The sequence below is a fragment of the Argentina silus genome, assembly GCF_951799395.1.
Source record: "Argentina silus genome assembly, chromosome: 18".
In the NCBI taxonomy this organism is placed as follows: domain Eukaryota; kingdom Metazoa; phylum Chordata; class Actinopteri; order Argentiniformes; family Argentinidae; genus Argentina; species Argentina silus.
Window position 1 is genome coordinate 12,727,520 of NC_139672.1, and position 23,332 is coordinate 12,750,851.

The 23,332-nt window shown below is 42.2% G+C and overlaps 4 protein-coding genes across 6 annotated transcripts; 1 reads left to right on the top strand and 3 right to left on the bottom strand.

Annotated features, from left to right (window-relative positions):
• Nucleotides 1-673: 673 nt before the first annotated feature.
• snap47 (synaptosome associated protein 47) lies at nt 674-7,495 on the bottom strand. 3 transcript variants are annotated; one of them, XR_014554749.1, is made up of 6 exons: nt 7,265-7,495; nt 6,292-6,810; nt 5,279-5,784; nt 4,743-4,864; nt 1,500-1,706; nt 674-1,064 (listed from the first exon to the last, which is right to left on the bottom strand). XR_014554749.1 is itself a non-coding variant. In XM_083690279.1 (5 exons), the coding sequence occupies exons 2-5, from the start codon at nt 6,786-6,788 to the stop codon at nt 1,560-1,562; spliced, it is 1,272 nt and encodes a 423-aa protein (XP_083546405.1). In that variant the 5' UTR covers nt 6,789-6,810; nt 7,265-7,495; the 3' UTR covers nt 674-1,559. The 3 variants fall into 3 exon arrangements, 1 of the variants encoding a protein (XP_083546405.1); XR_014554750.1 differs by having other exon boundaries at nt 674-1,070; XM_083690279.1 differs by having other exon boundaries at nt 674-1,706.
• Nucleotides 7,496-7,805: 310 nt separating this feature from the next.
• Nucleotides 7,806-10,157, top strand: jmjd4 (jumonji domain containing 4). The gene is made up of 6 exons (XM_083690266.1): nt 7,806-8,254; nt 8,451-8,616; nt 8,887-9,012; nt 9,114-9,381; nt 9,581-9,727; nt 9,824-10,157. Exons 1-6 carry the CDS (start codon nt 8,002-8,004, stop codon nt 10,145-10,147), a joined length of 1,284 nt encoding a protein of 427 aa, XP_083546392.1. The 5' UTR covers nt 7,806-8,001; the 3' UTR covers nt 10,148-10,157.
• Nucleotides 10,158-11,456: 1,299 nt separating this feature from the next.
• On the bottom strand, nt 11,457-13,282 carry iba57 (iron-sulfur cluster assembly factor IBA57; the record flags this gene model as incomplete). The annotated part of the gene is made up of 3 exons (XM_083690267.1): nt 12,802-13,282; nt 12,115-12,464; nt 11,457-11,848 (listed from the first exon to the last, which is right to left on the bottom strand). Exons 1-3 carry the CDS (start codon nt 13,227-13,229, stop codon nt 11,457-11,459), a joined length of 1,170 nt encoding a protein of 389 aa, XP_083546393.1. The 5' UTR covers nt 13,230-13,282.
• A 3,433-nt stretch (nt 13,283-16,715) lies between these two features.
• gjc2 (gap junction protein gamma 2) lies at nt 16,716-17,993 on the bottom strand (the record flags this gene model as incomplete). Its single annotated transcript, XM_083689681.1, has 1 exon — nt 16,716-17,993. One exon carries the CDS (start codon nt 17,991-17,993, stop codon nt 16,716-16,718), a length of 1,278 nt encoding a protein of 425 aa, XP_083545807.1.
• Nucleotides 17,994-23,332: the final 5,339 nt, after the last annotated feature.

Genomic DNA, 23,332 nt, shown 5'->3' on the forward strand with positions numbered 1-23,332 from the left:
TCTTCTTGTTTAGCAGTGCTTCTTGTCCTGAGTCATAATTGAGAGCGGGGCCCCGTCGCCTGCCAAATCAAATGAATCTGTGCACTTGGCTCCTGGTGGTCTCGTGAAAGCGACCCGACAGGGGTGGTGGGGAGCAGATGCCAAGCTCCTGGTGCCAACAGGATGTTATAATAACAGGCTTGTTTACAAAGGGACTCGCTCTCATTCAACGGGTGCTTGCAGCCGCTTCAATAGTAAATAGCTTCCGCTTCCATTTTTGCCCAGTGTTTTGACATTCTCCGTGCCAATTTGTCACATGTGAGCCTTGTTATGAGGGGTGTTGCCCGTTTCGCCTTTCTCTGAATATTGAGAGGTTTTGTTTACTGTTCATTATCAGCCCTCGCTAAATATTCATATGCAATTAACTAACAGCTTCTATCAGGCCGTCTGTCGTGTTGTATTGTCAATGTGTTTCATCTGATGATTATCCGGCTCTCAAACTTCCTATGCCCATTTCAACACACCACCAATGGGGAAGTCTGCCATTGGCAGGTATCTCAGGCCAACTTGAATTGTGGCCAAATAACCGTGGCCTTGTGCACAGGACTTGAACATTTTCAACAGCCATCACTCTAAACACGCTCTCATAACGTAACGACGACCAACCATAAAAAATACATAATATACAAGATAATTCTGATTTAAATAACAGTTTATCACAAGATCACATCACAGACAATAATAACATTACAGGTTTACAACATACAAATATAGATCTGCATTCATACAGATAAGACATTACAGTCACACTATTGGAGAGGTTATCTAGTAGCTGCTGCCTGCTTTCTCTGAGATGTCATGCCAAAACAGAATAGATGTGAGACTTGGGTGGTATGTACAGTATTCCGAGTTTCCAGGGACCCAGGCCCACTATTAAATGTTGCGCTTCCACTGCAGACATTGATTATAATGCAGCGTATCCCACTCGATGCATTCCTCAGCAGCGGCATGGAGACATGCAACACTCAGAGGTTGAGTGAGACCATGTTTCAGGTGAAGGAAGAATGGGATGGTTTGACTTACACCTGTAACTGAAAGAAATCAATCTGTTAGCAGAGTAACAAACGAATCAGAGAGGCATCAGGAGGTAAAACATTTGAGATTTAGAGAGAGTACTGCCATTGTCATCTATTCCTCAAATATTCACACTGTACTGGAGGGGCACATCTCCACAATGTGCTGATGGGACTGTGAATACTGTATACTTACCTTGGTTAAAAAATGCCATCTAGTGGATTTGTCAGTAATTACCAAATTAAAAAAAAAAAAAACACATTGACAAATAATGTGAGAAGATATCATTCATCCTAGCGACAAAACCTGAGCCTAAGATTTAACATGACCCCTTAGAGCCACAGAGAAAGTGGTTCCCTTCTCTCCCCTAAAGTGGAGAACTTCAGGAAAACCCCCTCGGACAACAAATCACTTTGAGAGTGCTTTTGTACGGTACAGCGACTTACAGTGCGTTTTCTCATGGTCAACCGGGACGGTGTGGTTGGTGTGTGTGTGTGTGAGAGAAGCTACAACAGCCTCTTCATGCGGCAGGTGTGTTTGTCTATGTGCATGGTGGCTCGGTCGGTGGAGTCGGTCAGGACGTCCAGAGCCTCGTCCTGCCTCTCCAGCTCTGTCTCAGCCTCCACGGCCAGGTTCTTCAGCTGCAGCAGCATCTGGGACAACAACAATACATGTACAGTCCTCACTCCATCCTAGAGACTGGTTCAACATCTTAGAGACTGGTTCAACATCTTAGAGACTGGTTCAACATCTTAGAGACTGGTTCAACATCTTTGAGACTGGTTCAACATCTTAGAGACTGGTTCAACATCTTTGAGACTGGTTCAACTTCCATGGCTGTAATTATTATTATTTTTATTTTTTTTAACCCTCTGTTTTTAATACATGCTTCCTGTAAAGCGTGTTGCATTGCATCTGTGTATGAAATAAACATAACGTTTGATTTGACATACTTAACCAAGAATAGGAGCACGGTTATGGATAAGCAGACCTGAGTCAAATGTGTCAAATACTTTTGTATTTGTCTGGTACAATGGAACCGACGGAGTAGTCCCAAAATTGGCAAACTCCAAGCTGAATCAAGCACGCCATAAACACTTTCAGGTATTTCACTCAGTCTTTATTTTTACTTTAGGTCAGAGGAAAGAGAGAGAGAGAGAGGGGCTTTTTACTAGAGAAGTGAGGGGCACGTTCTCTTGTCTAGACCTTATGTGCCGAGGTGGAGAGGTGGAGAGGTGGAGAGGCGCCAGGGAGGAGTGAGAGAGTGAAGTGAGTGAGTCAGTGGAAAAGATGAAGAGGATGAGCAGAAAAGAGCGAAGCAAATGTGCCAACAGTTCCTCCTCTGCCTGGATCGGGACATACACGGACGTCTAAAGTATTATTGTGACAATGAAGAATCGCCAAAATCTCACAATCACCAAATCATCGTCAGAGCTGTGTGTGTGACAAGTACAGTATATACTACTCAAGCTGACGGTGTTTAGAGAGGTCTCCGCTGGCCTCCTGAGGTCATCGATAGCAATAGCAGTCAATGACACTTGTTATTTCAACTTTCCATGTGTTCAGGGAATTCTGCAACTCCATCTCTGTGCTCCAACAACTGTGTATGTTATGGTCAACGGAACGACTTAAATAAACCACGATGTGCCAAGCAAAACCTAATAAACACTCACTCCAAACCCCTCCACCGTGGTTTCTAAACTAATATTATGTTATCCTACACATGCTCACACACACCCATTGACATTATGTCAGGTTTCCCCGGCCTGTAAATGTGGACACAGCAACAGAGCACAGGAACCGCTCCAGACAGCAGGGAGCAAACAGATAGGATTTCAATGCTCACTGAAATGACAACTGCACTCACTTTCTTAGGGTTGTTGGACATTTCACTTTCTTAGGGTTTGCTAGGAAAAAGAGGCCGAACAAACGTAGCGTGCAATACGTGTAAGTATTGGAAAGAGGAAGCACGTGGTCTTCTGTTAGCTCCGTACTCCAACAGTTTAGATTTGAAATTAAATTACCAGTAGAGATTTAAAGTAAAGTAGAGATTTTCTGCTTTAATTCGGTGTTTTCTTTTTTTCAGATTGGTTTCACCATTTAGAAACTACAACCCTTTTTATACATAGTCCCCCTATTTCAGGGCACCAAAGGTGTTGGAAAATTGGCTTGACAGGTTTCTGGTTAGTGAGCTTTGATTTCAAATCCAAACTGTAGAGCTAAAAGAAGACAAAATGCTTCCTCTTTGGAGGGCACTGTATATGTCTCATATCTACCTTTTCTAATTGAACGTATATCAATACTTGAAACATACTGCAGAGTATGGACTTAGACTGTCCTGCTGGTTGTGTGTCATCACTCTCACACCATGGCCTAAAATACGTTTTTTAAAGGGTGTATTCACCTATAAAGCCAGTGATGCAGGTAAAATATGGTCCACCCACACATTAGTTCAAAGGTAATATCCTTATTCAATAATAAAAGAAAGTGTTGTATAGGAAATCATATCACTTTGCCGAATGTACATATTAACCAATTTGAACAATCAACCATCTGATAATCTGGAATGAAATATCTAAACTGAGCTATTTGCTGCAAGATTACAGAACACTCTGGTAGGAAATGACGCAGAAAGCGACTCTCAACAAGGGGCTCTGTACAGAAGGTCCTAATCATCACGACATGAATTACTTTGAGAGTGGGGCGCGTCCAAAAGAGTACTATTTAGCGAAAAGTGGTAGCCTTTGTAGTTCAAAGAGCCATTATGACTTATCAGCAAAAAGTAATAAGCCATTGATAGAGAAACAATACACATGCTCCATTGTACACAGACAAATTGACCGAAATGTCATTGGTATGATGGATTTGTTTGAAAAGTGATTATATGCTAAATTATATTGAGGTGACCTATTCTGAAGAGGCAAATAATACTTAACCACTATTAATAATATTATACTATAGTAATACCTAACCAAATCTTCAGTTTAAAATGATATGTCCTATGCGCTTTACTTTAAAAGGAACAGCCTATAGAATAGCCTAGTGAGAAACACCAAAGACAGCATGTTATTTTGAAAATGACCGACATACCTGAAAATGGTTCACCAACTAATTATGTGTGGTCTTGCATACACAAACAAATGTTGTGTTTTGAACATGCAATGCACCATTCTGAGCAACCCATAATAATGTGTTAAATGAGAAATAATTGACTGCATTTGCGTCACTGTTTATGCCTTGCGACCATAGACCATGCAGCTCACCCTGCTCAATGTTATGAGGGTTTGGATGGAAAGACTTTATACAGTCTGACCAAATAACTGGCCATGTCTCTCTCCCTCTCTTAACCCAATGGGACGTTGGTTTGTGGTCTCACCGACTAACATATAAAACATATAGTCCGAAAAATAAAAATCATTACTCTGAATCCTGGTTTGGAATGGAAATAGCATCTATCCTCCCTTGGTGCTCAGAGCCAGACAAGTTACTGTATGTTCGTTCTTTAAAAACCAGCCGTTGTAATAACACCAATTCAATGCATAGTGACATGTTTATTCAATCATTAATTTGCATTCCATATACATAGCCTAAACGTGGTGATTTCTACAGGTAAAAGATTCTGTATTTAAATGTAAAACGAGGAATTGTCGGGCTACAACATCACCTTCATCACCTCAGGCCTGACCTACCTGCCGGAGCTCCTGGGCCTCGGCCTGGGTCACGGCGGGCTGGAGGACGTGAACCTGCACCTGGGACAGCTCTCCTGCAGGCACCTCCACGGGCACCTCAGTCTCCTGGGACGACTGCAAGCCTGGCGCCACGGGAGGGAGAACAGTCAGACCACGTGTTCAGCTTATGAGAAGCCACCCTAACAAACACCACTGTCTAATCAACGAAATGTAGTGCACTGATGACAATAAGAGTTAACATGCTCCAAACAGCACACAGCCACACTGTGTCTCCCATCTGTGAATAAATGAGTCATGACGTGCAATTAATGTTTGAATCTACATGTGCGAGCTAGATTGAATAAATAATGATGTTTGACGTGAATACGGTATACAGTGCAGCATCATTCAATTTGACGGTTGTGTGTCGACCAATATGCCATGCAAAAACACATGGATCTTTACTGCCACTTGGTGGTCAAATACACAACATGGAGCAGTCGAATAAACACAATTAAGGACACCTGACTGGCAAAGGTGGAGTCTACGCTCCTTACTTGCATTCCATATTGACCCTTGACCGTCAGCGGCACACGGGGTCGTGGCCGGGGTCGTCCTGAAGGCCGAGTATTCGCTGGTGAACTCCACCTTCTTCCTGTATTGCATCTCCAGCACGGAGAGGGCCTCGGGCATCTTGGCTGACAGGAGCCGGTAGCATATGTCCGGCTTCCCGATGAACCGCTGTCTCACGCTGATTTCGTACGGGTTGTGCACTCGGATGTCGTCCACCTCGTCCCTCTCGAAGCGGTGGAGGAGCTGGCCGTTGCTGTTTTGCACCTCCAGCGCGGACACCAGCACCATCAGGCAGCCCGGCTTTAGGTCGGCGTCCCCGCCTTTGGAGACAATGGCTGAGATGCTGGTGATCACCCTCTGCTTCCCTGCTCCCTGTCCAGCGAAGGAGTGGGAGGCTCTGGCAGCATGCTCAGCCTTGGCCTCCTGATGGGCCCTCCAGGGGAGTTTACCGAAAGGCCACCAAGGAGGAGACTCCAGTTCAGACAGAAGCCTGCAGACAGTAGGGACAGAGGTTAGGGGAGTCTGTCCAATTCAGTCCGCAAATCAACCATTGTTCCTGAGAAAGGTACACACGTTCGGGACTATAGTCATCTTCAATCACAGCAATGGATTTACACATCCAATTAAACATGCAGATACAGAATCAAACAGTATCATGCAATATAATCCAATGGTGTTCATTATTGAACACACAACCTAGGTTCTAGTGTTATTTATCCACAGCTAATCTATTTGAAAACATAAAAAAAACATACTTTTTTTATGATATGCAAGACTGAGTTGTTTTTGGAATGGTCAGGCCATGTAATTGTGACAAGGCTTGTTTAAAACAACCAGTCCCTACGACAAGTGGTAAGGCTAAATGCGTAATACTTAGCTAGGTATAACGTGTTGATAAATAACACAGCACATTGATAAGAAGGTAAAATACAACATGTGAAATGAATAAAACAATAAACTGGCGAGGGTTAGGTAAAGACCATATCAAGGTCATTACTTGTCTGCCACGCCCAAATCTGAGTCAATCTTGTCCAGGCCCTGCATGACGTTGTCAAACTGTTCTCCCTGGTGGTTCAGCACTCTCCCCGTGTCCTCCAGCCTCCGCTGGGCCCCCGCCACCAGGTTGATCAGCTCCCTGCCTTTGGTGGGCTGTGCTTCGGCGCCCTGCGCGTCTGTAGTGGGGGACAGCAACCGCTCTCTCCAGAAATGCTCCAGGACATTGTAGACCACCACCCTGTTGGGCCGCAGGGAGCCGAACCAGTGCTTGACGTTGCCCTGCTCCAGCACGGTCAGAGTGCTGAAGATGAAGCTGGAGGACTCCATCTTGATCTCCATGATCCGCGAGAGGCGGAAGCCTACCAGGCTCTCCTTGCTCTGGTCAGAGGTGAAACGCAGCATGGTGCGGGTGAGGGACAGGGTGCCATTCTCCCAGCGCTTCTCACTATTGATGTAGTAGGAGCCCGGCCAGCTGTGGATGGGAATGTCTCGGCTCATCTCACCTTCGGATGCTCACCTGCTGTAGGAGGGCCACACTGGGTCACTATCGAACGTGTACGGTCATTAAAGACTAATAATGCACATCCTTGACAGCAGTGACATGGGAGTTGCTAAAGTATATCGTCTACAACTGATGCGCTCAGTCAACACCTTGCAGTCGGCTCCAGATAATCCCGTTACCAAATTGCAAAGGTAGCTAGCTATCACGTATGCAGATACAATGGCTAGCAACAACTAGCTACAACTGACTGCTGATTTGCGACGCAGATTGCTAGCTACTGATTACTGGCTAGCAGCAGCGAATTTGACAAGCTACACATAAAATACCCAAATCTGTCCGTCAATAAGATAACAATAGCATGTGTCGTGGCGCACACAGACACTAAATCATTGCTACAACCAAACAAAATCATATACACACATGTCACAGTTATGTTTTTTTGTGTTAATATGACTGTTTACTATTTCCAAACCTGGCACGTGAGCTCCTTGTACCGTAGGTGTTCTAGGAATCCGCTGGGCTGCGTATGGCGACGATTATTATCGATTAAACAGGAGCAATGGCAATCACTGAACGAGTGTCAGCAACTCCCAGTGTATATTTCAAGGTCTCACTTTGATAGCTCATCGGTATGACATTGTAGAATAAGTTAATAATAAAAGAAAGCCATAACCAACTGTGATTTGTTTGTTTCGGAAGTGGAGACACGTCACTGTCACTGTCACTGACAGGTACAGTAATATTTACAGTCCGTGTGGAAATATTGACCCTGTTGTTTTCGGCCAAAACATGAACGAATTAATCATGATGCATTTTTGGAATAATTCAATAGCTTATATGTTCTACAAATATTGTATCTCTTCGCTTTGTTAAAATAGCAAACGCCACATTCGTTGTACAATTACAAGAGTAATTACAAAATAATAGAGTAACATACATTTGTGTCTGTGCACCGTCAAATGTATTCCCCAGCAATTAGCTGGTTAGCTAGCTAGCCTCGTCGAATCGAAGCCTCTTGCTTTAGTAAAGCAATAAGGTAGATACAGGTTCTCGGCTAATGCTGGAGTTATCTATACAATGCAAGTTTAATTGCAATGGTAGAGGATAGTGTAATATGAAATATCATGTAATTGTGTAACTAGCTTGCTAGCTTAGCGTCGTCAGATTCAGTTTCTAACTAGCTAACTAGCTACAAGGATTTCTTTTACCATGGACAGGGAGTCTTATGACAACTGCTGCAGCCTTGTCAAAATACCAAGACGATCATATGAACAATTCTGGTCTTCACACTTTGTTGATTACATCGAGAAGGATCTAACCTATTCTAAATTCTTTAAAAAGTACTTGCTTCCAAACCATCCCTGCATGTTCTCAAGGAGATTTACTGAGGACTGGAGATGTAGGAAACAATGGGTAACTGAAGAAGGCAAGCCCAATTTCCAGAAACTGCTGCAAGAATTTGGTAATAAATTGTATTACCAATCTACCTCTAATAACTCATGGATGCTTAATTGACTATGTAGAATCTGACTTGACAACTAGTATTTATTGTGTGATGGAAACTAGCTGAAATCAATTGCACATTGAATTTCTGAGTGCATCCGTAAGACAACTTTCATATGATACATCCCTAACTCATTTCCCATTTTCCCTTGCAGATGAGGCTCCTGTTCCTGTTGCAAACTGTAATGCAAAAGAATACAATGCAAACCCCAAGCAAATTATTCCTTTTAAAGAATTCATTCACTACTGGAAAGAATACATCCAGAATGGACACTCATCACCTAAAGGATGCCTCTATCTGAAGGATTGGCACATGTCAAGGTATTTCTACATGTTGCCCTTCAAGAAAGCAACATAAGGGATTCGAGAGGTGGGCCAGTAAATGGAAGGTCCCTGGTTTGATCCCCTGATACGATTGATCCAGGCTCTTAAGCAGTTTTTTCATTAATTAAAACTGCTCCAGAGGTGCTACACTGCATGTATGTGTAAAAAAACAAAACAAAAAAAATAATGTTTGTCTTGGGGGGATTATGCAAATATACAGTTAGAAGTTCTACAAGTTGTTCAACTGACCCGATCTTTTTGCCACAGGAATTTTCCTGAACACAGTGTTTACACCACCCCAGTATTCTTTTCTTCTGACTGGCTCAATGAATATTGGGATTCGTTGGAGGTGGACGACTATCGTTTTGTCTACATGGGACCTAAAGGCTCATGGTAAAAAGCAAAATCATTCTATCCTATAGATCCCAAAATGTATATGCTCTATAATGTCTCTCTCACTGAAGATCGCTTGTGCTTTTCTCTCTTGTCGCCAGGACCCCATTCCACGCCGATGTGTTTCGCTCATACAGCTGGTCAGCAAACATCTGTGGCAGGAAAAAATGGCTCCTGTATCCCCCAGGCCAAGAGGAGTTTTTGCGTGACAGCCATGGCAACCTTGCGTACGATGTCACTGCACCTGGGCTTCAAGACAAAGGGCAGTTCCCCCACTCGGACCAGGCCTGTCAACCCCTTGAGATCATTCAGGAGGCAGGGGAGATCATTTTTGTGCCCAGTGGTTGGCACCATCAGGTTTACAATTTGGTAAGTGCTGTGGGGCGAAATAATTTGCACACTTGACTCATGTTCACTGTCACAAATCATTACGCAGGTATGGTTCTTCTACCTGTTTTGAACAGTCTTGTAAGAAAAATGTTGCAAAAAAAAAAAGTGACTTCTGCACTATAATTCTGGTGTGTTGACCATCACTTTCTGCTTTTCTCTGTCTCTCTCTGTCTTGCAGGAGGACACCATCTCCATCAACCATAACTGGCTGAATGGCTGCAATGTGGACATCATGTGGCAGTTCCTCCAGAGTGAGCTGTCTGCTGTCCAAAGGGAGATACAGGAGTGGAGGAACACTATGGACTCATGGCATCAGCACTGCCAGGTATGTTTAACACCTTGAGATACTTACATTGCGTGACAAAATATGTATTTTCAAAACAATGGGGTCTTCTCTAAATAAGTATCTTTTATTTTCTAGGTCATCATGAAATCATGTTCTGGGATTGACTATGGGGAGTTTGTCACTTTCCTGAAGGTCATTGCAGACAACCGCATATCCCTCTTGAGCTCTTCTTCAGGAAACTCCTCCAATTGCCCACGGATTCTTTCAGAGACCTTGGCCACATTGGGCCCCCACCATGCTGCCTTTGACCTGCAAAGGGTGGCTCACATTCTTGAATGCATGCTCTGCAATGAGGACTTTAAGAGACTTGATCATTCACCACAGAGCTCACAACCTGAAAGTCTTCTGCAGCAAATTCGAGAGACCATGCACTCCACAAGAGGGCAGCATCTCCTCTAGCAGGAGTAGGCAGCTCTTAGTATCCTACTGTGTCAAGAAGCTATTTTCATATGGCCTTTGGTTTCAGAAATAAATTACTTTAAAGTTGTCTTGAATAACACTTTTATGGAGTTGTATATGCTGTGAATGAAATGTAGATGAAATTACATCCAATTTATGTGGAGCTTATATAATATGCCATATGTGTATAGAATCTGTGGGATCCTGGGTGAACATGAGTCAGAAAATCATATTTGGAAGTTGGAAGAGCAAATGAAATTGCGCATATTAAAAAATGTTGACTCAGTGTCTTCACATCGTTTATTACACCATAAAAGCTTATATTAATATCTGTGGCAATAGCTAGGCCAATACTGGAGCACAAGCAAATCTATAATGGCAAACAAATCAAGCTGGTTGTGCAAATCAAATCATTTGACATATCCTAGATGATACCGGACACAAGGACGGATGGACGTGGAATAACATTGTAACATACTCCCCTACATCAACTAGACCCTACATCAACTAGATGTCTCCTGTGAAGATATGCATCTTCACAGGAGACATCTAGTTTTTGATCGTTTGGAGGTCAATAGAGTGGCAAAGTCATTCTGTCAGATTGTGGTCTGTGAATTTACTTCCAGTTCAGGCTGAAAAATCCAATTAATTTTTTCATACCAGATTTTTTTCAAATAGGTAACATTAGCATCGTGTTACACATTGGCGTACATTTTCTCTTTGGATTTACTAGCGTTTGATTCTGGTAACTGTCAACTATTTGGCCTTTAAGTGAAAATTTGAACATAAATTAAGCTAACTTAAGGACTGTAGATATCCAACTGAAAGACTAATCAAACACTAGTTAATCGGACAAGAAAACATACAAGAAATTGAAGCCTATATGTTACACAACGCTTATATTAGCTGTCTGAAAAAATCCCAATGTGAAAAATGAATGGTGACTTTAGGCTTCAAGTAAGCTCAAAAAGCTCAAACTAACTTATTCTGGCAGAACGCAGCATGCAGAACTCTTTAAAGAGATCTGTATCTACTGTATCTCAGGGTTAGGGTTAGAATGTAAGAGTGACGCTGTGAACTTGGCGGTGCCACTATGTAAACATTTTCAAGGCAAATTAAATTATTTAGTAATGATCTTTCATTGCCAATGACATTATTGTTGTTAAAAACGAAAGCGAAAGTGTTCCTCAATGAATTCAGTGTTTTATCTGTACTTTTTTTGCGCATTTTGACCTGAATAAATACGAGTCTGATTTTGATAATGCAATCCAGTGCCACGCACATCCTGGAGAGAATCCTGTGTTTAGCCTTATTTGGCTTTTGAGGCTTTGGGCCACCAGTCTGGCTCAGAGGCCTCCAGAGTCACTGTAGTGTCCTCAGACGATGTGAGTGTCAGCGGCTCTTTGGCGTGAGCAAGTCGGATTAGGCCCAGGCCGAGCTCTCCAACCCCTGCCCTGTGCTTCCCAGCTGCTTTGCCAGACTGTGTTTGTAGCAATGCTCCATCCATGAGGCCTTGGGCTGAAGCTGACATGCGTACGGGCATCAGGCGTTTCCGCACCACCCCAGTGTGGTGAGTCCTGGCTGTCAGCTCCTGGCCAATGTAACAGCCTTTGCTGAAGCTGATGCCTTGCATGTACACCAGGTTGGACTCCAGAGGAAGCGCCACCCCAGGTGGCAGGTCCTTCACTCCCTCAGGAAGCCCTAGGACAGACATTACAGAAAATAGCCACGTTGTAAAAAAGCCTTTACTGTTTATTATTTGCCCAAATGTGAATGCCCCAACAGCAAACCAATTATAGCTCCCATGTGTCCTCCCAATCAGCTCTCTAGCACCCCCTCTCTCTTGGGAGAATATTCATAAAAGCGAGGGAAAACGGCCACACAGGAGTAGCCTGGTACCAAGTTTGTTGTGTTAAGCCTTTCCACAATGTCAATATAGGCAACGCTTTTAGTCAATCAATCCTTACCTATTGCATAGCGATGTCTGTGGTATTCCTCCATGTCACCTGGCTCACTGGCTGCAATGATTGTCAAAGGGTCAACTTGACTGTCCACCACCAGCCTCCAGCCCATGGCTTCAGTTCTTGGATCTGTCTCCCATACCAAAGCTTTTTCTGGGGCAGTGATCTTTGGCTGGGGTTTGTCTTGACCTGAGGCTTTCCCCTTGGGCAGCACAGCCCATAAAAACAGCTCCGGACAGGGGCTGATGTTCACCTTGCGACGGATCTTGTACACCTTCAAATGTTTCAAAATGGAGTCCTTTATGGTACTGTCACACTCCAGTAGAACACCCCACCCTGCTTCTGTTTCTTTCAAGCTAAATGAAAATGGAAGAAAGTGTCAGATCAAATATAGGGAGAGGAGAAGTGCTTCACATTTAGCATTTACCCATGTCCAAAGGTTAGGCTACTGTATGGAGTTTGAGAGCTGCAGATTTCACACATTGCTACTCTCATCTCATATCTGCCACACTGCACACATTTGTGGAGTACAACTTGAAGATGCAGATAAGCATTCCACACCCACTTCAACGTTCTGTGTTTAGGTAAACAAACTGCAGGCCCTTTATCTAGTCAAAGGGTAGCAACATAAAAAAAAAAGCATGCGTTCAGTGCAACTAAGTCATTGGCAAAATACATTGACGACGCAAATACCTGTATAAGATTATGTCAAAAAGCGTCCTTCCTTGAACGTTCAGCATATGCGCGTACAAAGCTTTCTGTTCAGCTTCTACGAACAGTTCCATGTCATTGGTTATAATTCCTTGAAGAAATGATCTTGTATCTTGCCCTTGAACTTTCAACAAGGTCCTGTGAGGGAGATTATAACAAACATATTGTCCCAATTCACCCGTGCTTGCTTCCTGACTGTACTTCTTGACGTTGACCCCCAGTGGGTTACAAGCACCCGTGTCCAACCACCGGTACCGTTCGGTATATTTTGTAGCATTGTTGATATGACGAGTGGAAAGCCGAAAGAAAGTATGTTTTGAGCCTACCGCGGCCCAGGTGAAACGAACCATGCCCAAACAGTGCATTGTTTCGACTGCGTGCAAAAGAACACTAACGGGAGGGGGAAACATATAAAACCCGTTAAATAACACCGAGCCGTGACGGTTCCGATGATATCTTCGTATCACCCACCATTTTGAATCCCACGATGCACTGCACCGTACGACGCGACGGGGTGCGTTGGTTTTCTGTGATCACGTCCTGCTTCAAATGTGGAAGGTGGCGTCATTTACATTTGACATGTTGATGGCATTTAGCAGACGCCTTTATCCAAAGAGACTTACAACAAATACATTTGTCTAAGTAAGTGAATCATCTATCCATCAGTCATCAGTCATCATAAGATAAAGTAATCAATGCTCAGACCGGGGTTAGGGGTTGGGGTTAGGGTTAGGGTCATAGGCAGTCACAATGCTAGAAGAAGGTTTATTTATTTATTTTATTATTATTTATAATTAACAGGAGAGAAACTTGTACAGGGGGGTAGTGGTGGTGAAGAGGTCATTAGGAGGGAATTTGCGTCGTGCAGGCATGTGGAGTGCAAGCTGCAGCAGCGAGGCCGATGTGAAGCGGTGTTTGGCTGCAGGTAGGGGTCAAAGTTATTCCAAAATAAAATAATTGAAGCATCGAACACATCTAACCCTAGCCCCAAATCAGTTCCAGAGCCATGCAGCTCTTTCCCTTTGCCTCTTGGATACTCAGACTCAGGCAGTTTATTTCATGAACACAAGCCAACTGGACACCATATCAGACATTTGGTTTTGAGCCCCTTTTTCACCGTTTACTAGGGTACGGAAGTGCGGTTTACAATGCGTTTTCCAATCGTCTTTCTTTTCTCTTTTTTTTTTAATATGTGTCTTTGAAAATATATATATATATGTAATTGTATTTTGTGTATTTGAGAAAAAAAAAAAAAAATATATATATATATATATATATATATACTATTTTTTAAATACACAAAATACAATTACACATAAAGACATACAGTACAGTACAATACAATATATGAATGGAAAGGGTTGTCACCGACAGTGATGGGTCTGGGTTGCAGCTTTCCAACTATCTTTTAATTATGATGCAGGTGATTGATGGTGATGACTGCTAACTATTTTGATATTGACACCCCAAACTCATGAAAATGTTTATTAAAACATAAATATAATAACAACAGTGAATGTTGAAACTGGCCAATGGTAAGCTATTTGTAGTGAGGGTCAACGGGGAAACTTGACTTCTGTAGCCCAGTAGCTTCAGATTACCGGGATTTTAACACTTCCGGCGAGGGTACCTATTGGTGATTGCTCAGAAAGATCTGTGAAAATTAAAATGATTGTCCAGAAATCATAAAAACAATAGATCCCAGAAATGCTAGATCACATAGGTCAAAGAAGTCCAGGCTACACAGACCGAAGAAGGGGAAATGGAGAGCAAAAAAAAGCGTTGCAGGCCAAGATTTCAAGAGCATTACAGTATCTGCCAACATAATATTAAATGTGAATATGATCTTGTTTAATACAGATATAGATTAGAGTGTAGTATGTGTCCATGGTTTGTTTTGACACAAGCTTCATGACTGTGACCGCTCTGTTGACTTGCCAATTTTGCCATCTAAATTAACAATTAATATGGGTTGATACAAACAGAAATGTTTCGACATTCATTGTTTTGAATCACTTTCACATTAAGGAAATCATAACCTGAGTAATCAGCCATATTAGCCTCTGACATTTTTAATGACTTTGTTTCACGGATAATTTAAACACTATTATTCTTTGGCTGGAGACCATTTCATTCTGTATATTTTACAATGGGTGCAAGGATTTGAGCATGTGATACTGTATATCATCAACATTATTATGTAAAATTAATTATGTAAAATTAATTGGCAGTCTTATACTGTAAGCTTTCACCTCTTCAAAGATTTAAATGGAAAGTGGCCGCAGTGCCAAAGCATTTTTATCTAATTGAACTGCCTAATATAGCTAAATTACTAATGGCTTTTAATTGTGTGTGTGTTTGTGTGTGTGTGTGTGTGTGTGTGTGTGTGTGTGTTTGTGTGTGTGTGTGTGTGTGTGTGTGTGTGTGTGTGTGTGTGTGTGTGTGTGCGCGCGCGCGTGCGTGCGTGCGTGCATGTGTGTGTGTGTGTGTATGTATGTATTTGTGTGTATGTTGCCACTATTCATATAAAATACACATTATTTAATTAACCAAGACACACCAATCATTTTAATCTAGGTTTATTTCTCATGAATAAAACACAAGAACAATCTTTACTGTTTTAGGCACTTTGGGAGCATCATAATACTAAAGGCAGAATTATTCTGGAACAACTCTGAAAATAGTTTGATTTATTGACATAGGAACCCTTAGAAACAAAAGAAAGATCTTCCAAGATATAACCCAGATTCCTAAACATAAGCGAATGGTGATGTCTAAAGACAGATTTACTATGTGCCCTGTATGCCATATGTGTAAAAATGTAGCAATCTTGTAACGTAAATGCATGCATTATTTCCCAAAAACATCAGAATAAATGATCAGAACATGGTTTACAGTAATTCAAGTTTTTAACACATCAGCCTACTTTCCCCTTTGCCTTCCAACTCACTTTTTCAGACTCTGCTGAATGTTGCAGTGTTCAATGCAACACAGCATGGGTTTGAAAAGGTATTGAGTGGACTGTACCATAATAGTGGTCAAACTTCTGCTGATGTTGTTTAACCCACCATTTGTCTTCCTCCAATTACAATGCACACCTCTTTTTCTAACAAAACAACAATACATCCAACATGTTTGGTCCTTAAATAAATAATATATGCATCTCTTCAAAATGTCTTAATAAAACTTAAAGATGAGATAAAAGTTGCAAATCTAAAAAGTTATGAATTTTCTCGCACATCATTTATCTTGTTTGTTTGCCCTTTTCTTTTTCAAATCATCAGGATTCAATCATAGTGCCATTACACAGTGTATACCACTGCATTGTTTTGAAGTAGGCCACAATTCTAAAAGACACCCTTGCATATAGATTAAGTAAAAGTTATTACAAATATAATTTTTCAAAATCCAGTTCAAGGGTAAATTCATCATTCCGGTGAAAGTAGTCCCAAATATTTTTTAGAGATATTGTCAACATGTTTCCTATGTTAGTGGCTAAAATTAGAAAAGTTTGACTAAGCAACATGTATATATTAATTATTTTCAAGCTATTGTAAGCACAAAAAGACTTATATGACAATTCTAAGAGGATTCACACTATTGTATTTGGTAATGTCTTCATGTTTGTCTTCCCTTTTTTTTGTACAATATTGTTTTGATTTCACATGACGTGATAGTGTCTATTTTGTGCCTATTTTGTGTGCTCTTGATCAGACATGCCACAATGTCTCCCGCTGGTGGCAAAGATACTGTGTCTATCCAGGCAGTGCAGTTGATCTCCGTGTTCCAACATCTTTAATGCCATGCCTTATCTTACATGTCTTCCAGTATCCACACATTATGGTCCTGGAGATTGAAAATGTCTTCTCGGTTGATTTACCACATGGCACTGATTTCTAAATCCATACCGAGGTCTTTCCATTTTTGACGATGGCCCCAGCTTTCTCTGTGGTGGCACTTTTAGGCCTGGCCCCTTGTTTTTCCTGGGCTGTGTTGACCCGGTTTTGCTCTGCCATGGTGCCCCCAGACACGGGACTGCTTGTCCTGGAGGTTGGAGGGTTGTTCTTGGTGCTGTACGTCTGGAAGGCCATGTCAAGTTGCTCTTGGGCCACCCGCAGGTGGCGGTGCAGGCTTGCCAGGTCCGAGGGGATGTTCTCGTCCGGGCTGGTGCACTGTTGCTCCTCCTCCTGGGCCACGTTGGTCATGTTCTGCTCATGAGTGATGAGGCTGTTGGGGATTCTGTTGGGCTTGTCCGACTTCATGACAAGGTTGTATCCCGGGGGAGAGGCAGGAATATTACGAGAGAATGGGTAGCTGTATGATGGCCGTCGGCGGTCTTTGTTCCTCCGCTGGCGAAGAGTGTCCCGAAAAGTGCCGATGCCCAAATGGAACATTTCACACACGTTGAGGAATAGGCAGAGGCAACTGACTACATACATTATGAGAAGGAAGATGGTTTTCTCTGTGGGTCGCGAGATGAAGCAGTCCACCTTGTGAGGACAGGGGACCCTATTGCACACGTACGATGGGTTGACACGGAAGCCGTAAAGAAGATACTGGCCCGCCAGGAAGCCGATCTCAAACACGGCTCGGGACAGTAGCTGCAGAACATAGATCCTCATCAGTCCCTCTTGCATAATTCTTCGGCGCCCATCATGTTTCTGCGGTTCCTTGCTAGTGAACTTGGCTACCTCCGGCTTATTGGCATCCTGGACCTCCAGTGTGTCCTCATAGATCATGGGCTCATTTTCGTCATCCTCATCCTGCTCTAGCACATCCTCCAGATTATGTCTCTCTCTCCACCTGGTGTGAGGGGGCCTCTTCCTGAGCATACGGTGCTTCTGGCGCTCCAACTCAGAGGTGCGGGCTATCTTGTGGATGGCGTAGCCTAGGTACATGACAGAAGGGGTGGAGATCATGATGATCTGGAAGACCCAGAAGCGGACGTGCGAGAGCGGGGCGAAGGCATCGTAGCAGACATTGTCACAGCCAGGCTGCTTGGTGTTGCAGGTGAACTTGGTCTGCTCGTCCGAATAGATGGACTCGCCCCCGACTGCCGTGAGCACGATGCGGAAGATGATGAGCATCGTGAGCCACACTTTCCCCACGAAGGTGGAGTGATTGTGGATCTCTTCCAGAAGACGAGTGAGAAAGCTCCAGCTCATGTTGGTCATAGAGGCTTTTCAACTAGAATTTGTAAAGACAAAAAGGAACAATTAGGGGATGAGGACTTTTCATCTTTTTTTTTTGATTTTACCAAACAAAACCAAGATAAAGACAAGTGAAGCCATACAATAAATTGCTTTAGGAAATGTGCTTGTCAAAGTTATCACCTGTTACTTGTAAAGTATTATTAGAGTGTACTTTAATCAAATGTTCAAATATGATTTTTAGGCAAAACATTATAGTATAGGCCTTTGACAAATTCGCAATGTAAAGAGAAAATAAATGCATTGACATACTGTATCTTGCACGCTTGTTTTGCTAAAGCACATGCCAAACTTACTTGGCGAGGCAAACTCAGAAATCCAATGTCTTAAATCTCCCCAGGCTGTCAGCAGTCAACATAATCCAATTAAATTCACACTACATTGTCCACCAAGGGTCTGGACATGCAAGACCTCAGAGGGAAACAGCCAAATAATGTTAATTAAAAGCAACAACTAGACTACAATTTCAATCCCTTGGCCCCATCTGAAATGAATCAAATGATGAACAGACAGGTCCCACTTTCTACCATGTGCAACACTGATGTTCCATGCTCCTCACTGCATTAGTAAAGCCATATTTTTTCTTCTTTCCAATACCTCATCAAACTCATACTGAAAATCCAACGCAATTCTGTATGATAAGAGCATTAAAATAAGTTCACTGTAAGGTCTTAAAATCTGTAGACACATAAGTACCTACCTGTGTAAAAATGAAATAATTCAATCTTTGGAAAGAAAATCCCATTGTAATCCGCGATGCTAGAATTTTGATTAATACAATTGGTGATCATTTGTACGAACTGTACAGTAGTAAATGATTACTATAAACATTCTCAATTTCTCATATTGTTAAACGATTCAATGCAAGGCAGGATATGACTGAAGGAAGGCAGAATTAGATTCAGATTTTTCTCCATGTTAAAGGAGGGTAGTGACACACCTGGGGGATCTGAGGATACAAGGCATATGGAGGGAGAGCGCAGATGTGAAGGTGTTTCTGTGTGCTGCTCTCATTTTGAGAGAATCCCTATAGGTTCCTTTGAATGTTGACCTGGGACTCTCTGATCAACAGAGTTGACTCTCTGTTGAATCCAGGTTTAGATATAACACGTTGAATGGAGGAAAAGTAGGCCATAACCTCCTCCAGAGATAGAAATAAAATAACATATTAAAAATATACCATTGTCCCTTTGGAAAATATGTTTTGCTACCTAGCGATGTGGCTGAAATTGTTTACCATGCTAATCTAGTCCATCTAATCCAAATATAAATGAACAGGGTTAGGGTCTACTTGTAAAAAGATTGAGCTGCTGTTCAAGAGTGACCAATGACAATTAACCTTTACAAATTAAGTACATATCACTCCATCAAAATAAGAACACTGGCTCTGTATGGGAGGGTGTTGACATTTGCCATTTGGAACATTGGCTGCGGCTCGATTCTTTATCCTTCTGGCTAAATACAGTATGCACTTGTTCACCCTTCCTTATGGATTTAAGGATTGTATTCGAGTAAGACATTTTGTGAAAACTCCCTCTAGGCATGCTAACACCAATCCTCATCCAAATGCATGGAGAGGGGTCGAGAATCGGACCGCAGCCATAGATTCTCCTCGCAATCACTACTGAGATAAGCTCGTAGATTTCTCCATCTGGCTCTCACAGGATTGGAGAGGTGCTGATTTCTCCTCTCATACACAGAGCAGATCAGAGTTGATCTCATGACTGTGGCTCAGTGTTCCCTGGCGTGGGACGTGCCATCTCCCGTGCCATCTGAGTAAACAGGAGAGGCTTGTTGATCTGCCACGAGGCCTCCCCTCCAGACCCAGCTGACACTGGGGAGGGGCACTGCCACATGGACACAGATGGCATCTACGGTAAGAGATTCTATATCTGCCTGAGGACTGCAAGGATAGACTTCTTAACGAAAGCTCCAACTAAGACTATCACTTAATTATGAAAGCTGTCCCGTAATTGAAGACTTTGAGGAATACCTCTCATATTACAGGAATGCAGACGTTTGTGGTTATTTTATTTTCACTTAGTGGAGGGGATTCCATACAATTTAACTTTATGTGATCATCTCCCATGTAAAAAGGTGGGCAGCTTGTCACCAGTATTCTTCCATCCCATGATGATATTGTTCAATGGCGGTCTTATTGTGTGATCTCTACTTTGCACAATATTGCATGTTTATTGCACACGAGACGTCAGTATGAGGAAGTTACCCATGCAAGAAAGCAATAACACGTTTTCATACATAAAAGCTTGGTAAGAGTGCCTTTGGGAAAAAGTGTTAATGTAAACATGTACTGTTAGATTTGTTTTCATTTCAACAGAATTAAACATGTGTCAACTGCAATAATAGGAAAATTCAAGAAATGTGTACTGCCTTATCTTGTGGTTGTTAGTGTGTTTCCTGTGACAAATTAATTCCTGTTTATATAGGTCTAAAACAGGTGCACAGCAATGAACCTTTTGTGAATATGGTTACAAATATTAATGCCTAAGAAAATTGCTTGCACACTATACAACCATGACTTATCTGCATTAAGCGCTATAGTAAATGCGCCATTTTTTTATACCCTATCATAATGATCAATCTATCAAGTAAAGTCAGTTTCGGTGTCCAAAAACTGGACTTAAAGGTATACTCAGCAATATGACATTACCACCGGAAGTTGGATGACTTCAGAGATTCACCCAAGCAAGAGGTTTCACTACTGAAACTTGGTAGCCATGTAATAACAAGGCTGGTGAGTGAATTGTCTTCAATTCGGCTAGTTATCTTTGCCAGAAGTCACCAACACTGTTTTGCGGCTGGGTCAGATTGCTAAATCGATCCACAGTAAACTGTAACCTCAGCAGCCAAAATGTAACATAATTTGCCCTTTTAATTTAACTGAAATAAATAATGTAATGCTGTAATTATTCAATATAAATATAAAACTAGAATTAATTATCACTTAATACAAATGAAAAATGCTGCAAACTACAATTACACACCTTATGATCCTTCAACAATAATACATGTTTCTTGGCTTGTGTGCTTGGCTTGTGTCGACAACAGTAGATTCAAACAGTGCAGAAATAATGCCAATGTAATTTATTTTCTGCACTCCATTTCTATTCTTATGTTGCACATTAACCTCTGTTTCGCCAATGGAGGACAACGAATGTTACAAATGTTACAAATGTATTTTACAATATCTGAGTTACTTTAGCTATGCCACAAATTTTCTTCTGGTAAAAATGTTGATTGATTTAGACTACAAATTAATTACATTTTTTTAGAATTTACATATTTCCTGGAAAGTTATTTTGTATATTCAGCCTTTCAGAAATCAAACCATGCATAGGTTCCATTTGGTAGTCAGCGGCTCAGAAGTGGTTTAAAGTTTGAAGTTAATCTTCAAATTCCCCCAAAAATGTCCATCACTTGGGAGAAAAACTCAGGAGAAAAACTGCATCTTAGGGTTTTGGGCGAAATGTCAATAAAGAACTGACAAAACCCACCTGGAGAAGTTGCAAAATGCTCTATCCAGACATAACTGTCCACATTTCCACAGCTGCCTCTAGATATCCTGTACCAAGTGTCCACAATGACATGGAGGGTCCATCCAGATGCTTTGACCCCCCCACTAGCTACCAACTTGATCCCCACATGGTAAAACAACAAACCATCTTATTAGACTCGGTAACGTAGCCTTCCTGTTTATCCTCTTTCCTCCACTCACTGGGGAACTGAACTCTTTCTCCTGTGAATGCCTCACATTCTGAGTTGTGTCTGGTTTCTATTACGCCAGCCCTCTGCCCAAGAAGGAAGCATAAAAAAGAGAAGCAGGGAAAAAAAATCCTCCTCTGGCAAGTGACCCTCATCCAAGGGGTCAAACTTAAGGACATCTGACTGCAGATTGAAATGAACACCACCCAGTTGAGGGAGCTTGTTTGTGGCGACACCCCCCAACCTCTCCCCACCCCTTGCACTCAACACCCATATTGCAAGTAACACATATGATAAAGACTGCTTCTCTCTGCCACTTCTCTCATCTCTGTAACACACAGTCCCAATGCTTTGTCAGGTGGCTAACCTGTCTCTCTGTGACTACACGTAAAGCTAGTTATGATAGCTGGCCTGGATAACGATATGTGTGACATGGAAAGCGGAAGCATGCCTCACACTGACATATACATACTTCAGTCAGGACACTTACATAGGTTTGATCATGTTTAATGAAAATGGTAACACATTTTAGTTTGACGTAATTGAATGGCTCTGCTCTGTATAGCTCCCTGCCTGAAGTTTAAACTACATAAAATACAAAATAACATAAGCAGGAAGCCCATAACTATCAACCCCCCCCCCCCCCCCCCCCCCCGTAGGTAGGTAAATACAGAGCGACCGAGCGGGTGGAGGCTGGGGCAGCGGGTGGAGGCTGGGGCGGTGAGTGGGATGACCAACAAGTGAAACTCTCACAGCCCGCAGCATCACACTGTTTAACCATGGTGGAATGTTGCATACTCAGCACTCGTCCCTGAGACATGATGTTTTGCATACATATGAATCAGCTGTCCACCACCTGACTGTTTGACTTAAAGTGTCCCGCCTGAACTTACATAAACTTGTTCAACCATATTTACTGTACTGTAAGTGTGAGTGCTCAAACACACACAAACACATATACGTATACACACACACATCAACAGGCCCTCATTCTCAATCACATAATTGTATTGAGCAGGTGGTGATTGTTACAAACAACAGTGGAGATAGAATAGGACTGGGACTTCCAGGACCTAAGTGCCACACAGAGACAAACCACATTGCCTCTGAGCAGATCCGCTTGAGTGTATCCTACAGGTACGCTCAGTCATATCAAGTGTCCAAATATTTAGACCTTCCATCCAGGCAAATGGCCAGAGATTGGACTGGTAGACAGGTCGCACTCAGCGCTCCACTCCACGTCTTTTCCGACACAGTGTTTACACCCAAGGCTCTTTGTCAGGCCAAGGAACGCAGTAGCACACAATGTTAACTTAGTTGTCAGCTTTTTTTGTTCACATGACCAAAATAGCATCTATGTAAAGACACAAAACTAGGAATCTCATTCAGGAAGTAAACGGATCCCATGTTCAGCAATTTTGTAAGCGTTGTTGTACATTGGAAAATCAAATCTCACACCTGCTTATTTCTAATTGGAAAAATAATTCCCTGAGTTATTTATATTGAGAGCCAGCCAATGATATGTGGTATAATATTTGTAAGTGAGGTAAACTCAAATACCTTTGGCCACACAACAGTAG

Coding starts and splice junctions, on each gene's coding strand:
- snap47 (XM_083690279.1), bottom strand. CDS start 6,788: ATGAGCCGAGACATTCCCATCCACAGCTGGCCGGGCTCCTACTACATC. Junction 4,865..5,278: donor AGGGTCAATATGGAATGCAA/GTAAGGAGCGTA, acceptor CCGTGGCGCCAG/GCTTGCAGTCGTCCCAGGAG. Junction 1,707..4,742: donor AGGCCCAGGAGCTCCGGCAG/GTAGGTCAGGCC, acceptor TTGTTGTCCCAG/ATGCTGCTGCAGCTGAAGAA.
- jmjd4 (XM_083690266.1), top strand. CDS start 8,002: ATGGACAGGGAGTCTTATGACAACTGCTGCAGCCTTGTCAAAATACCA. Junction 8,617..8,886: donor AAGGATTGGCACATGTCAAG/GTATTTCTACAT, acceptor TTTTTGCCACAG/GAATTTTCCTGAACACAGTG. Junction 9,728..9,823: donor CATGGCATCAGCACTGCCAG/GTATGTTTAACA, acceptor TTTATTTTCTAG/GTCATCATGAAATCATGTTC.